Source organism: Ambystoma mexicanum, chromosome 2p (genome assembly GCF_040938575.1).
Source record: "Ambystoma mexicanum isolate Mex_15411 chromosome 2p, UKY_AmexF1_1, whole genome shotgun sequence".
Taxonomy (NCBI): domain Eukaryota; kingdom Metazoa; phylum Chordata; class Amphibia; order Caudata; family Ambystomatidae; genus Ambystoma; species Ambystoma mexicanum.
The window spans coordinates 76,975,322-76,992,803 of NC_090923.1; the positions used below are offsets into that span (position 1 = coordinate 76,975,322).

The window sequence follows — 17,482 nt, forward strand, 5'->3', positions numbered from 1 at the left end:
ACAAATACATCAAGTCCCAGAAGTTATGAATGGTTACTCTTCAACATGTGCCCTGAAAGCTAGAAGATGGAGACTGTCGTTGTTGGACGTGAAAGATGCATACTTCCACATCCCAATTGACAAGGTATACCGCAAGTTTCTGTGCTTCGTCGTTCAGGCGAAGCATTTGAAGTCCCTTCCCTTCGGATTGAAGTTGGCGCCCAGAGTCTTCACCAAGGGCCTGGATCCAGTAGTGGCACATCTGCGACTGCAAGGGATCCACGTGTACCATTACTTGGACTGGTTCTGCCGGACCAGCTCAAGGAGCAGCGCCGGCAAGGACCGTCCGCCTACTGATGAATCTGGGGTTCTTTGTGCATTATGCGAAGTCCTGTTTGACTCCATTGCAAGACGTGTTGTTCCTGCGATCCAGGCTCAACAGGGTGTCATGCCTGTCATCACCATCAGAGGAGAGAGTGTCGGCCATCCTAGGCAAGTTGCAACATCTGCTTGCTCTGAAGATCGCCACAGTGAGAGGGCCATCAAGTCTCTGCTCGGCATGATGTAGTCATGCATTTATCTCATATGACTCTGCATTCTATGGGTTGGTTTCAGGTGTCCAGAAGCTTCCAGGACACGATCGCGCTCGATGAGGGGTTTCATTGGGCGATAAGATGGTGAGGCGTGCGCTCTCATCTGACCGGAGACGTGGATTTCCAGGCCCCACCAAATCATGAGATGGTAATGTTGGACGCCTCCCTGGACGGATGGGGAGCCCACACCGGAAGTCTTCACTCCAGAGGCCCGTGGCTGCTGGAGGTGAAGACATTGCACATCAACGTGCTGGAGCTACGGGCAGTGTTTCGGGCCCTCAGATCGTTCCTGCAGTCCCTCAAGGGCACGGTGGTGCGTGTCTTCAAACAAGTCTTCAAACAATAACACCACGTTGTTTTACTTCAGAATGCAGGGGGGGCACTGGTTCCCCAGCGCTCTCCAAAGAAGCACAGAACTTATGGCATTGGGCCGTTGCTCAGGAGATGTTCCTCCTCCTGTTTCATCTGTCAGGAGTCGAGAACACAGTCGCCGACTCTCTGAACAGGGAACTTCGCTCGTGCTACAAGTGGGAGCTTTGGCAGGACCTAGTGGAGAACCTGTTCCGCAAATGGGACAATCCCCAGATCGACTTGTTTGCGACGGTGACGAACGGCAAGTGCCGGAGTTTTGCCAGTAGGTTTTACCGCAGCGGGGGAGCATTAAGGACGCATTCTCATTCCCCTGTGTGCGTTCCCTCCGTTGCTGTTGTTGCTTCGAGTCATCAATCTACTCGGTGTCGGTGCCGGATGAGCCTCATGGCACCGGCGTGGCCGAGGCAGATCTGGTACCCAGACCTCCTCAGCATGTCAGCAGCACCACCAGTCAAGCTGCCAGTGGTCGCGGAACTTTTTGCCCAGGACGGAGGTGCCATTCATCACCATGATTCAGGGTCTCTGAACCTGAAGGCCTGGCTCCTGCAGCGCTAGAATTCGGTGGCTACGATCTCCCGGCGGACTCCAAGGAAGTTCTCGCCAAGGCTAGAGCATCGTCTACCTTGAAATGCTACGGACTCAAGTGGAAGAGATTTGCTATTTGGTGCCGTTCCCTGAAGGTTGACCCACTGAGGGTCAAGGCCCCTCAGGTGCTTCCATATTTGCTATCGTTGGCCAAATCGGGGCTGGCCCACGCCTCCATCAGGGTTCATCTGGTGCTATTTCCCACTACAGCAGAACCCCAGGACGCCCATCCTTGTGGTCTCACCAATTGGTCAAGAAATTCGTCAAGGGACTATTCCGCTCGTTCACGCCGGTGAAGGGTCCGGCCCCGGCGTGGGAACTCAATGTGGTGTTTACTAGGCTCATGAGACCTCTGTTCGAGCCTCTGCATTCTGCACCGCTCATGTTTTTGGTGTAGAAAAAAACTTTTCTAGTGGCCATCACCTCTGCATGACGAGTGTGGGAGATCCAGGCCCTCGCCTGTAAACCACCTTACTTGACTTTACACGAGACAAGGGTGGTGCTGCAGACGCACCCCTCCTTCATGCCCAAGGTGCCGTTGGACTTTCGAGCCCTTGGTTTTGCCTGTGTTTTTCCGACGCCTTTGTCTCCGGCTGAAAGGACTTTGCACTCGCTGGATGTGGCTAGAGCGTTGACGTTTTATGTGGGCCACACGAAGAGTTTCCGGAAAACCTCTCAGATCTTTGACCTTTGGTCCTGTGAACCACACACCGTGGGAAATAAGCAGCGCTCAGATACCCGAGGGTTCGTAGCGCTATATAAATGCCCAAACAAACAAACCATGGGACGGCTCTGCCCAAAGCTTCCATTTCCAGGTGGCTCTCTGGCTTCATCGCCCACTGTTACCGGTTGGCAAACCGACAGCTGCCTGGACGTTCGAAAGCCCACTCTACCAGAGCGATCGCTGCTACAACGGCGTTTCTGTCTGGTGTGCCCCTGCTGGACATCTGCAGCGCTGCTATGTGGAGGTCGACACACACCTTCACAAAATTCTACTGCATGGACAGGGATTCCAGGGAGGAGTCCAAAGTCAGCCAAGCAGGGCTGCGCAACCTGTTCGCTTGAAGGTGAGCGTGGTGAGGAGGCAAGTGGTGCTTATTTTGCGCCTTGCCACCTCCCATGGTTGTGCATTTGTGTACTGATATGTATTCTTTTTTCATGAGCATGTGAATCCATGCCTGACCCCATGCTGGAGATCGAACAAGTTACTTACCTGTAACTGTTCTCCAGTACGGACGCGTCTGGCATGGATTCACATGCAAACCCACCCGCCTGCCCCTCTACTGCTCTTCTCTTGGTCCTACTGCCACTTTACATGCAACCAAATCTTTAGATGGCTGCCAGAGGGGCTTAGGTAGAAGGCAGTCATTGGCTGGGGGCAGTATGACCCAGAGCTCAGTGATTGGTTGTTAGGAGAAAGACAGTTCAGAAATGAAACTGAAACTAATTTCTTCTTTTACCGAGGATTCCCAGCCTGACTGGGAATATTCATGAGCATGTGAATCCAAGCCATACCCATGCTGGTGAACAACATATGCAGGTAGGTAACTTCTTACTTTGCCACTTTGCTACTTGGCCTCCCAAAATTCTTCCACCAGGACTGATTTTTTAAAAATCATCTCAAAAGTAGGTAGAAAGTCTTGAGCTTTGGGCATTGGCCCCTGTTATGTAGAATTCGCAGAAATGTGCTAATTCCCTCCACCTTAGAGACCCCCAGCAACTTTGCTGGATTTTGAGGACTTGATTTTCTTTAACCTGTAGAGAGTGAGACCCTTTTTCCCCACTCTCGTATTTTAATGTGATTTCTGAGCTTTGTGTTTCTTTGGTTATGGAGCCTGACAAACGCCATAGGCATCATCTTTTACATTCTGTCACACAGCATCTTCAGTGCAGTGGCACAAGGAAGTCTTTCAGATGTTTAAATACCTTCTCTGGGATAAGCTACTGTTTCCCAGGGCAGTAAAGTGAAGTTGATTTTACTTACAATTGTAACTTTCTAGACCCAGCACTAACTATCTTACAAAAGGGTACTGGTGGGGTTACCTAGTATCCTCTTTGTCTAGCTTCTCATGTAACATTTATTATGTTACCCTTTCCTCACGGAATGGCTGGTGGCAGTGGTTTAGTTTTAACTACTGTGGTGTGCATTTACCGCAGGCTGCGTTCGCAGCTGCAGTAAAGCACCCAATGGAGCCATTTTTGTCAAAATGGCCCAGGTCTTCTTTTTTTGCCATTTCTTTGTGGAAAGGTCCTTCTTGAGATTTACTCTGCGTGCCAAACCAGGTTTTGTCCCATTGTTTGCTTTGCCTTTGGCGGGATTCACTGGTCCCTTGTGGTGATTGGATAAAATGCGAGGCTTTTGACTTGGAAGGCAAAGTCGACCACTGGACGAAGGAACCGAAGAAGAACTTGAAGAGGACGTCTGCTGCAACTCCTGGACTGTTGGTTTTCCCAGTGAAGGTGTCCAGTGAAAGGATCGAAAACAAAAGGATCGAATATAATGGGGTCGAGTCGAAAGGACCGAAAAAAAACACCAAAAACGGTGGTTTGCGGGGGGACCCCTCAAAAATAAATATATTCAACCTTTCTTTTCGGTCCTTTTGACTCGAAACTATTGCATTTCGATCCTTTGTATTTGATCCTTTCACCCATAACCCCCGGTGAAGCCCTACTGCTGTGCTGAAACTCCAAATTCGTATCGAAAGAGAAGCCCCTGCAAGGGCGACTTCTCCCCTTGAGTTGGTGCTCCAAAGTAAGCCACCTGGACATCCTTCTCAGAGATTGTTGAATTTGCACAGAGTTGCCGATTGAAACTGTAAAGCCAGGGAGAGGAACACCAGATTGTGTGTGTTGCTTTTTAGCTGGCCTAGAGCTCCAGGAAGATCCTATGTACTCCCAGGAAGCAGGACTGACCGAGCCTGAGCCCCCTCAACAGAGTGCGGGACCCCAGAAGCAAGGAAAGTCCATCTCGACAGCCAGGAACCACAGTGTTTCCATTTGCGCGAGACGCGAAGTGCTGAAACACTGAACAGCCACTGATTTAAAGATTGCTGGTTGCGAGTGGTGACCGTCCCATTGCAGTACAGGAGTCCCCAGAAGTCCTTCCTCTTGTCCCCACGACTGAGGCCCAGGAACAGTGAGATCTGCAGAGCTGCACAGGAACAGAAGTCAACTGCTGCATCTTTTCTTCAAATCAAAGGTACTGCAGAAAGTCTGAGAGAACTTACCTCTTGCTGTAGAGTTTCTTGCATCTTCCACTACTCACAAGTCTAACGGCTTTTGGCCCTACGTTTGATTCTTCTTTTCTTTATAGACTTCCAAAAACATTGTGCAAAGACTTTTCTACTTACCTACCAGAATTGCTTCATCCTATATAAGACTTTTGCCCATTGATTTTGGCCTAACCTGTTATACTGAGTGACTCTAATGTGGGGATCTAAAAGTATTTGCCTGCTTAAGAGTAATTGTGGTCTTTTGTTGTTCTAATAACCCTTTACTTTTACCAACTGATAACAGTATTCTAAATGCAAACACTAAGATTTTAATGGCCCCAGCACCTTAGCTATTGAAGTCACCCGAGGTTGTAGGTTGTCTGTGGGCCATCCCAAAAGGGTCTTTACTGATTTGGAAACTAAGAGTGAACAGTATAGAAGTTTATTTGTGTTACTATTGTATTGCTCCCTTCTGAAGAAGGCTTATTCTAACTGACTGAAAATAAATTAATAATTGTTTATTCAAAAAACCTTGAGTGTAAGAGTTTATTTGAAAACTTGTCACTGTGAATCTCTGTGTAACTCCCCTGCAGCTCACATTGAACCCTCTTGAGATAGTCCTTGATGCTCAACATGCTGCCAAAACTGTGTAGTACCATCTTATACCAAAGGTTGGGTTTCTTATACCTGTAGTCCGAGTAGTTTCTAGTGTTCCCAGAGGGTACTGCATGCAAACCTTGCCTAACAGCCCGTGAAAGGTCTTTACTGCTTCACCTACATTTTTTTGTAGTTGGTCCTAATCCTAAATCCCATTAGGTATGTCCGTTGATACCACTAGTGAGCCGTAGAAAACGTAAGTTAAAACCCCTTTATTAGTCCATTAATATCTCTAGAAATCTGATCTCAGGGTTTATAGAATCTGTCCTGTCAAACATGCATATCTCTGCAATATTCTAGTAAAATTATATAAACCTGATTAAACCATGTTCTGTTGTGGTGCAGTTGTGTATAGTTATTTTAATGACTTGTTTAAATAGGGAAAACTCAAGGGGAGAAGTAATATACTTCTGAGTTGTTAAATATTATAACCTTTATTTCCCTTCTTTGTCTGCAGGCGATCGTGGCCAGTAAGGCCAGTCAGTTTACTGGCTATGCCCAGCATGATGCGCAAGAGTTCATGGCTTTCTTGCTGGATGGTCTCCATGAAGATTTGAACAGGATCCAGAATAAGCCATACACTGAGACTGTTGACTCTGATGGGCGCCCTGATAAGGTAACAAGGCTTCAATGTAGCTACTGAGCTAGGAATTAAAATGTTATAGGTGGTGCATGGAAATGAGCAGCCTGAAAGGGATTTTGCATTCAGTATCTGCTACCAATATCTGTGCCTCAAATGTATAATTTACGTAATTTTTGTTTGTTATGCTTACATTTGTTTTAAAGCTACCGTTACTATGCCATTCTTTCTCTAGTTGCTTCTGAGAATTGGACTCCCTATCAATTGACAAGTTTGGTCTTTTCTGAATAAATCTGAAACCCATATTCCAATATTTCTTGATTACCAGGGCTGTGCATTCACACCAGCCCTTTTCTCCATCTTGTGTTGTTCAGGTATGTACTCTCCATAGGGCCCTTCAGTGGCTCCACAGTGGCATTTCAGTTGACCAACCCATTGCCTAAAGTATTTTTGTTTGCATTTCTTTTTCTTTTTCCTTTGTTTCTTTTCTTTCTTTACATGATTGGTTTATTTCAAACATTTCATAAATAAAAACCCTCTTACGAAAAAAATCCCAGTAAAGCAAAAGGTTCTGGGGTTGACCCAGGTCAGGAAGATTTACCATTTCTGAGAAAATCTTACCTAACACGGCTCAACACCTACAAGGATTGACCACCCTCTACACCACCCTCTACAGGTTCCCTCCTATGCCACTCCAGTAGGAGGTCGCATTTCAGTGTTTACCCACGCATGGGAGGGAATCACCTTGGACAAGTGAGTACTTTACACTGTGGTGGGCGGTTTATGCATAGAACTTTTTTGTATAGAACTGATGCAACAAATGGCCAACCACCCACCAAAAAGGAACACCTTCCAGGAAGAATGTATACTCTTGGAAGAGGTGAAGGCGCTGCTCCTAAAGGATGCCATAGAAATCGTCCCGGCAAACAAGGCAAATAAGGGTTTATTCAGTGTACTTCCTTGTGCCAAAGAAAGACTTTACGGTCCTCCCTGTCTTAGACCTGCGCCCTGCAAACATCTATGTCAAGCTACAAAAATTCTGCATGAAAAAGCTACAAGAAGTAATCCCACTGCTGAAGCAGGGGAAGGGCTACATGGCAACCTTGGATATGAAAGCAGTATACTTTCATGTTTCAATGTTCCTAGCACGCAGAACATTCTTGCGTTTGAAATTAGTGAACCAGCACTACCAATTCAAAGTGCTACCTTTCAGCATAGCCTGTGATCCAAGCGTATTCACCAAGGTACTGGCGGCGCATCTATGCAGGGAGTCAATCTCAGTGTACCCTTTCCTGGATGACTGGCTGATCACAGGGGAGAAACCACAAATTTGCAAGTAAAATCCCCAAAGAACAATTCATCTACTTTTTCAGTTGGGTTTCTCAGGTTGTTAATGTGGCTGAGCACCAGGCTTATCTCAGTAGGGTTCCATGTGAGCAGTAGGGTGGTTACACAGAAATTCAGTGACAAGTATCCAAACAAACATTTACACTGAAGGTTTCTTGATTAAACAATTATGATTTATTTAACAGTCAGTTTGAATAAGCCTTCTTCAGAAGAGGCAATATACTAGTAACACACAAATACACTCCAAAATACACTCTTAGTTTCTCAAGGTCAGAGCAATGCTGCAAAGCATGTCAAAGAAAAAGGCGAGAGAGTGCAGAGGAACTACGAGCATCGTCAGAGGGATGCAGGAAGCGAAGCGAGTCAGCGCCTGCGTTGATCTCGACCCGCCGCTCCTGCTACCTGCTCGCCACCGACACTGGCCGCGCTGCTGCCAGCTTCCCGCTGCCACCGCAACCTCCTGACTGTCCCTTCCAGTAGCGGGACTCCATTCTTTGCACGGAGGTAAAGTGCGGTAAAGAGTGGTAAAGTGCAGCCGTGCGAAGATTGGTGCCCTCCTGACCTTGCCTTGCCTGATTTTGCCGGATATATAAATCAGTGGGGAGTCTGAATGCTGGCACTTAGCGTGGAGGGTTAAAATTGCTGGTGTGAAGATACTGGCTGGGGCTACTTATCCTCAAACTATATTTTAATGCGGGGCATTATCAGTTACTCATAAAAAGTCTTACATCACGACTGCTGTGGTGGGTCTAGTCTGGTTGTGCTGCCATTACATAATATACGTACAAGCTAGGGGAGACTGCGGGGGAATAAATTCTCCTTTGATCCCACTAGCTAACTCTAGAGCCCACGCTCTTTGAGTTATTATGCCGCCAAAAGTGAGCAGTGCTAAAACGTCTTACAATTTGAGGAAAGGTAAGACAAATAATCCAAAAATGCCTGTTAATAATCTGCCTGGAGAGGACAGTTTGAACTCCCCAGCCAAGACTAGAGGCACTATCCCGGCATTATTTGAAAAAATCCCACAAGTACGTCCCACAGATCATACGGAGGAGACGCACCCTATAATCCACAATGGTAGCCGTCCCCTGGATCTGACGAATTTTGATGACATAGATAATAATTAATTACTCGATTTGTGTCTGTCCATACAGAAATCAATGGCCCCCCTACAAACTCTGAGGTGCTGGGAAACCCCAAGAAGGTGCCCACTCCGAGGGCTGCAAGTATGACAATTGAGGCTCAGGTATTGCAACCAGAAAATACCGCCCTAGGGTCTCTCTGCTCGGGCCGATTGTCTGAATCACCTAATCTTTTGATTGATATTGATCAGCCTGGGAAACACGATGCTGATCGATTTAATGAATTATCACTGTTGAACTCTGCCATGATTGCCGATCTGTAGGCGTCCTTAACTTCCTTGCAATTTGTGTTAAAAATCCTCCTAAAACTATGTGGGAAAATACATGTAAATACAGTCTTGCAGCTAAATTTACCTGGTTCAGGTCCATCCCACGGAGCGGAGTCTGAAGGAATTAAGGAGCCTGATATATTGATAATTCCAACTAATACAGAGGGGGGAGAGCCCCCTCTAAAAGATCATATTCACTTGACCAAAAAACAGCGCAGAATGGCTAAGATCGCGGCTTTAAGAAACATTCCAGTGGAGGTGGCCTCTCCACTTCCCAATACAGCGAATCCCCAGCAGAAATCTAAAAAAGCAAAAAGAAAGAAACACTGAGGTAAGGGCCCGGGAACACTCACGAGCTGGATATTGCCGGAGAAGTCCAAAGAAATATCAGCAGTGAATAATGATAGTCAAGACTCTATTCTTATAGACAGCCCTATTGCTATGGACAACCAATTTTCCACCCCGCAAAGGAATAGTCTAAACAGTACCTATGAAAGCATGAACTCGGAGAAGGCATGTCCAATCCCAGCCAGAGATGAAATTAAAGATGAAAATAGGATCTGCATCGTGAAGAACTTGAATCAAAAATGTGGAGGCAAGTGGTTACCACGAGAGGCTATGCTTGAAAAACTTCACTTAATAACTCAATTAAGAGTTATTAGGTCAGAGGACTTCTCATTTGTGGAACCACTGTGTAGCACCAATCCAAATGTAACGGCGCTGCATTGTACGGTTTTGGCTTCCGCACAGCTGATCCGTAAATATAGAGGCAACCTGGTGCAGGTGGGGTTGGGGGTGGATGTTAATCCTAACGATGAAGACCCATTGATTAAGGATAAATTTAAATCTACTAAAAATTAATGACAAAATCAACTCCCCCCCCTAATTACCGGTAAGCAAGTACAAATGAGTGACATTCAGAATACACTTAAGTGGTTAGCAGAAGCCCTGCCCATGGCTATAAATAAACCATGAACTTGCTCATTGTTGTCCTGGAACACGAGGGGTTTTAAACATTTTATTGCAACTAATGGGTCAATACCTTTTATTATGAACCATTCTTTTTTTATGTTACAAGAAACCTGGCTGATTGCTCCGATTGTGATAGATGGCTTTAAACTATACCACACTCCTGCTAAAAAAAGGGCAAATGGGAAGACCATTTGGTGGACTGATGACTAGGGTGGCCAAGTTTATAACATCAAGAGAAATACCCACCGAACTAGCGGATAACATTAATGCGGTGGAGGTGGTCACATTAATTAAGGACCACTGGGCTAAGTTATTGCTGATTAACCTTTATAACCCCCATGATGCATCTGTGAGTGACCAAATTCAAGATAGGTTGCATGATTTGCTGAGTTATTGGAAGAGTGAATGTAAAAGCAATCTCATTGTTATTGCAGGAGATTTTAATTGTCTTATCAAGGGAGAAGGAGGTACGACCAATAAATGACTATACCCGTACCCTCTTATGCAACATAACAGTGATGAGGAAGGAAAGAAATGGTTATGTTTCATGAAGAGTTGGGATTTGGAATGTCTAAATGGAAGAACTATGAGCGACCGTCCAGGTCACTTCACATGGGGAGCGGGTGTGGCACATCGTACCCTGGACTACTGTTTTACTAGTGCAGAGGTGGCATCCCTGGTTAATGATATGAGAGTGGTTGAGAATGATTGGAGTGATCACAATGGTCTCAGTTTAAACCTGAATAGTTATATCAAATCACCCCCTAAAATGATGACGGGAAGCCTTTTTGTCAATCACTCAATTTCTCGAATAATTTGGTCAGAGAAAAATATTTCTAGAGCTTGCCGGGATTGTGGTGATTGGGATAATAATCATTATAATAGGTTTGTTAAATTATCTGTGGAGGACTTGGAAGGGTGGATCTATAACTTCACTGGTAAATATAAAACCAAACAATCATTATTGGTTATTAGAGAACAGGGTTCGACTGAGACCTATGATAAGACAATAAGAGATGCTAAACGCATACTTAGAAGGGAGATACGTAAAATCAGAGCTACCACAAAATCCATTATTACTATTCATGCTAGGATTAAAGAGATAAAAAACAGGTATAGATCATGGCTGAAACAACGGAAAAGGGTGAAAAAACTGGCATGCTGGCAAAAGACTGTGAGGATTATTTGCTCAAGAAATTCCCGTAATATTTGGGCACTTCTGGGGGATGCGAGGGGTAGCAGGGAAACTCTGCAAATAAACCCGATTGATGCAGAGGAATGGGCGAATTTCCTTGAGAAACGTAATGGGACTAGGGTTGCTAATTCCGAAACAACCGGAATACCTATACAAGCTCCGATGCCCCTCCAGGCGAATTTGGAAGAGCTCATAGATAAGATCTCTAAACTCAAAGCCTCAAGGGCTCCTGGCCCGAATGGGCTTTCTAATCTGCTTATGAAGAAAAACCCAGTGTTCTGGTCTAACCTCTTAAAAATACTCTTTGAAAAAGTTCTTCAAGAGGGGAGAATACCGCAGACTTGGCAAAAAGCAATTCTAGTACCCGTATTTAAAAAAGGTAACAGATCTGATCCGGGAAACTACTGTCTGCTCTCGATGCTAGACTGTTCAGGTAAATTATTTGCATCTTTACTTTTACAGAGATTGCAGACTTGGGCAGAAAATTCAGGTATCCTGGACCGCTTTCAGAGCGGATTCATAACGGGATATTCGACTACGCACAATTTATTAATTATGAATAGTCTAAGAGATAAAGCCCTGTCAGCTAATAACCCTCCTTTGTATGCCTTATATATTGATTTTAAGGCGGCTTTTGACATAGTTAATAGAGAAAAATTGTGAATGAAGCTGAGGGGAATGGCATGCCCGGAAGGATTGATCCATTACCTACAACTCCTGCACCAGAATACTTCTGTTCAGCTGAGGCTTGATGGAGGTGGATCAATCACCAGGGTGATTAAACAAATCAGAGGGGTGAAGCAGGGATGCGTAACTGCTCCCACACTGTATAATTTGTTTGTCTCTGATTTCCCTGAATATTTACGCACGGTACGTAACTGTCCCCCAAAAGTTGGTAGCCAACATTGTTTAGTTATGGCCTACGCAGACGATGTGGTTATCTTTGACCACACGTTCAGTGGAATCCTCCGCTCGGCTGAGAGGCTCTGGGAATATGCAAAAGTGAATGAACTCACTATTAACCACACGAAAACAGAATTGATACTGTATAGTCATGGTAAGGTGAGCCGCCCGAGAATGATGCTGAGAGGAATGGAAATTCAATACACACAGTGCTACAAATACCTGGGAGTGGAATTTGATTCTAGTGGGAATTTTCAATCTTGTGTGCAAAACCGTAAAATAAAAGCGGCCCAACTAACCGCTCTGATCTGTAAGCTCTCTCGCAATCAGAGTGGTTTTTCTATCTGGGCGGCTCGCCAACTCTACATCCAAAGTTGGGTCCCTATGGTGATATATGGACTGGAAGCCCTGGTCGATCTTAACCTTGATTGGCTCCAAATACTGGAGGGTAAATTCTGGCGTAAGCTTTTAGGTTTACCACAGGGAATACCGATGGCGATACTGAGATTAGAATTAGGCCTACTCTCGTTAAAAGCATTGGTCTTAAAGAAAAGAGCTGACCTTTTCATTAAGATGCATATGAACAGTACCAATCAACTCTTGATGACGATGAAAGAGGACATAACTGGGAATAAACAGGTTAAGCTTGTGAGAGAAATGACCACTCTATTTGAGATGATCGAGTGGACACCCAACTGGGGTGATAACTTTGAATACTTGAAAGCCCAAATGGGGGAAAGACTAAACATTTGGGACTGGCAGAACAACTTTAAACATAGGGAAAGCCTACACAGCTATGGGTTTATATCCCATTTACTTTACACCTATAGAAGGGCACAAAGATATCTGAACCTATGCCCTTCGGATAATTTAAGACGCTTTATAATACTCTTGCGTATTAATCACCTACCTGTCTTAACTGTGATAGGACCTGAACGGGCCATTCCCAAACAAGAGCGATTCTGTAGGATGTGTAAGAATGAAATCTCACCCGAAACAGCGAGACACGTCCTTATGCTATGCCCCAGACTGAGTCTAACTTATATAAAACACTACAGTAGTTATGTCCATAATTTAGATCACATCAAGTCGAAAGAATTTTGGTATATGTGTGTTAATACTTTGAATGCAAGTTTACACCTGGCTCTATAAAGAGTATGGCATATGGTTAAAGGAAAACTTGAAGAATAGTTACTCCCCCACTCAAAGTTCGCTTAAGAATTATAGGTGATTGGTGATTGATGCTTAGTATCCATTGCTTATAGGGACGGAGACTTTATGGCTCTGGGGGATAGCCAGTATACAAGAACAATTAAGGGATGGACTGATCAGTGATCAATGGATTATGGATGGATTGATAAATTACATTCTCCTTGCACGGTTAAAAACATTTTCTTTTCTACTTATGGATTTTATTCAACACAGGTTTATGTGAAATTGAAGGTAGTGAAATCTTTTATATTGTATCTAATAGTATGAAATTTGAACTGAGTTATTTGATGAAGTTATATGAAAGAATAGATGATGAAATGTGTGTAACTTGATAAATGTATATGATGAAGATATTTATTTTTATTTACTGTATTATGTAATTTGATAACAATTTTATGAAATCATGTGTAAAGTTTTTGTTTAAAAAGCTATATCACATTAAAATAAACAAAGAAAAAGGGGTTATAGAATGGAACAAGAGATCACACAAATATTCTTAAGCAGGTAAGTACTTTTGAACCCCCAATGCAAAGTAAGTTAACCCCTTCCTGGAAGGAAAGGTAAAACACAATGTCCGAGGAAAAAGTTATTCAGGGAGCCAGGCCTGCCAATGTCATTTGAACAAAAGTCTAGGGAGCTGAAGCACTTGTTATAGGTGAATGAAAGTCTTGCACAGTGTTTTAGAAGTCTTTGTAGAAAAAGTAGAATCAATGTAGGACCACAAGCTGGGAGGCTTGGGAGAGGTAGAAGATGTAAGCAACTCCACAGAAGCAACCAAGACAAGTCTCAACTGAGATCAAGTAAGGTTACAACAACAAGAAGAAAGTTCTTTTAGACTATACAGTACCTTTGGTTAGAAGAAATGGTTCCAGTGGCTTCAGTTCCTGTGTGGCTCTGCAGATCCTTTTGTTCCTGTGCCTCAGTCGTGGGGACAAGAGGGACGACTTCTGGGGACTCCTGCAACACAACGGTACGGTCAGCGACAGAAAAGGACAAACTTCTATTCAGCAGTTTCGGCTCCTCATGTCTCAGCAAATAGTACCACTGCGGTCTCACAGATACCACGCTAGACTTTCCTTGCATCTGGGGTCCAGCACCCTGTTGAGGTGGCTCAGGCTTGGTCAGTCCTGCCTACTGGGAGTCCAGGGGATCTTCCAGCAGCTCCGGTCCGTCTTAAAAGTGATGCACTCTGTTTGGTGTTCCTCTCCCTGGTACTTCGGTTCCAGCAGTGGAAGTACAGCCAGCTCCGAGAGGATGTCCAAATGAGTTTACTTTGGAGTTGATTGATTCCACCAGCTCAAGGGGAGACGTCTTCCTTGCAGGGCTTCTCTAGTCAAAACATTCAGAGCTTCAGCACAGCAGCAGGGCTTCTGCATAAAACCAACGGTCCATGAGTTTCAGCAGGCATCTCTTTCAAGTTCTTCTTTGGATTCTTTCGTCCAGTGGTCGACTCTGCCTTCCAAGCCAGAAATCCTTGCCTTTTATGCAGGTTTCTCTCATTCATTCCAGCCTAGCCGTCAATGGTGCATTCCTGTAACCAAGGGGATTAAGCACAGGGCGTTTCGGGCACCTCATCACTTCCTATCCCTACCAGACATACTGGAGCCAGAGGTGGGCTTCACTCATGAATCCCGCCAAAGACAAAATTAACAAAGGGACCAAACCTGGTTTGGTGGGCAAAGTAAATCTCAAGGACATTTCCAGAAAGAAATGGCGAAAAAAGAAGACCGTAGCCATTTTGACAAAATGGGCACCCATGGGTTCTGTACTGCAGCTTCAAACACACTGCACGGTAAAAATACACAATGGTAGTACAAACTCAACCACTGCCACCAGCCATTAATTGTAGAAAGGGTAACATAAAAATGTTTCATGAGAAACTAGACAAAGGGGATACTAAGTAACCCGTCCAGCACCGTATGGGTCTTGAAAGTTACCAATTGTAAGCAACGTCAATTTCACTTTACTGCTCTTGGGAACAGTAGTTTATCCAAGAGAAGGTATTTAAACCTTTGGGAAAACTAAGGGACTTCCCTATGCCACTGCACTGAAGGTGCTGTGTGTCACAATGCAAAGATGCCTATGGAGTTTGTCGGACTCCAACGTCAAAAGAAACCGTGTTAAAACACAGAAAAATACATGAGAGAGTGGGAAAAATGTCTCTCTCCCCAGGTTAAGAATGTAAAAGTCCTAGAGTCCAGCAAAAGTGCGAGGGATCTCGTAGGTAGGGAGGAATTAGCACATTTCTGAGAATTCTCCCTAACAATGGTTTAACAAGTAAACCTTTACAACTGTTAGAAATAAATTCATGCAATATGAAACTGATACACAATTATATAAAAATCAATAATATTCACATGAAAAATAAGACCAAAAAAAGGAACAGATCAGAAAACTTCTGTCCAATTAATTATAAAAGTTAAGAGCAATCGATTTAAAAAAACATGCAAACGCATCGGACACAATTCGCGAATGTAAACATCTTTGCCACAGTGTTAATATATATCCAGTTTACTGATAGGAAAACTTTCCGAAGTAGCTCATACGCAAAATGTTCAATGCAGGGCACTCTATGTAAATGCTTGTTTGTTTCTCTATTCTCCTTGATGTTAGAGAATTTGCAAGACTGATCGTCCAAGTCATTTTGCCCTCTCGTTTGTAGGATCTCAAGTGTAGGGAGCAGCTTCCAACAAAAACATAAGAACCCTGCTCTTCATATAGTACAGATTAACAAAATTAATTACGGAGGGATTGTACCCCTTTTTTATATTTTGGTTCAGATGACTCCTAGATGGGTAACTATGAAATTTATCAATGGTCTTGGCCCAGTCTTGATCGTAGAAAATATATATATTTTTTTCCTTATTTCCTTATTAGAGTTGTCAACAAAGGACTTTATGTCCACATTTAGCTCTTGCGAAATAGTTACAGTATATACAGAGTTTAGACAGAAAGTTTACTCAGTTTCCCCTCGGATCACGGCCATAGCTTTACTCAATACCTCATATAGCAGGCATCCAGAGGGAACATAGTATAGTTGCAGGCAGTTCCACTGTGCTCGGACTCTTAAAGATGTTAACCCCAACTCAAACCTAATTGCTGCAATGGGAACACAGTTTGGTTCTCCCAATATTCTCGTCCAAACCTTAGACACTATTTGATCCAATCATTTCAATACCACCCTGAAATATAATTTAAAGTCCATAAATAATTTTAGGGACGAATTTCCCCTGGTAGAGTTTCAATGTCGGTTTGATCAAATAGCAACCACATTTTTGGTTCACAATTGGCAGCTGATTTAGCATGAGAAAAGCCTGTTGGGCCACAATTTGCTATAGGTTATGTGTAGAGGAGCCAGCCGAAAGAAAAAAAAAGTCCAGGTAAATCATGCTAGAACAAGGTCGGAGAATAGCCTTTTCAGCTGGCCATGCTAAAGGAGTCGTTTTACTCCCTCTACTGAAGCAGAGGATCTTGGTCTTTAATGAATTAAGTAATAGGCAATTCTAACATGCAAACCCAGATAGCAGTTAGCAGCCATCTTATGCCAACATGTGTATGGTCAAACAACAAAAAGCCAACTGGGTATGCTAAACGGGAGATTTTTTCATTTCCCAGTTTTGGAGTAATCGGAGGCCATTCTCAAGTATGTTGGTATATCAAATGCGTACAGGTTGAAGAGAAAGGGAGCGAGTTTTACAACCTTGTCTTAGGCCGGACGGAGTAGCAATAGAATCTGACATACGGCACACTCTGTTCAATGAAACTCTCACCCCAGAATTCTCATAAAGGGCCATTTTAACATACCACTCGACATTACCCCAAGTGTCCAATTTCCACCACAGGCGCCTGCGGTCCACTCGATCGAAGGCACCTGATAGATCAATCGAGGCCATATAAGTAGCAACAGTTTTATCCGACCAGGCACTTTCTTGGATGGCCCTTACCACCAATTAAGGTTGGTAGAGTGTCTTCTACGAAACCCTGTTTGGAAAATTGGGAATCTTCATTGCTTTGGCCCAAGCCTCCAAATGGGGCATCAAGAGGTAAGCAAAGATCTTATTATTTGAGTACAAAAGGAATATCGGTTGATGATTCCTTGGATGCGATCTTGCTTCCCTCTTGTAAATCGGAACCACTCTGGCTGTATGCCAAGATGGATGGAGAGTGTTTAGCTCAATCATAATCTTAAAGAGAATTACCATAGCATTAGTCCAGTTAAAGGGGTCAGCTCAAAGTGTTAGGCCATTCGGTCCAGCAGCCCTAGAGGATTTGTAAGATTTAATTGTCGTCAAACCTCTCGTTGTCCACCCTCAACTCAAATCCTGACAAGGGTCCAGTTGGAGGTGTTAAAACCAGTGATTCCTGTTTCGCTTTCCCCAAAGAGTAATGATCAGAAAAGTACGTAACCAAGTCCTTCTACTGTGTTAGACTGGGAGCAGAGTAGCGGGGCATCCAGCCCATTGA

General features: G+C 44.1%; 1 protein-coding gene across 3 annotated transcripts in view; it reads left to right on the forward strand.

Annotated features, from left to right (window-relative positions):
- Positions 1-17,482, forward strand: part of USP19 (ubiquitin specific peptidase 19) — a 1,845,650-nt gene that overhangs the window by 693,804 nt on the left and 1,134,364 nt on the right. For all 3 annotated transcript variants that reach the window (XM_069643288.1, XM_069643289.1, XM_069643291.1), the window contains exon 13: positions 5,856-6,014. In XM_069643288.1, coding sequence (XP_069499389.1) covers positions 5,856-6,014 — 159 coding nt within the window. The remainder of the gene's footprint in view (positions 1-5,855; positions 6,015-17,482) is intronic.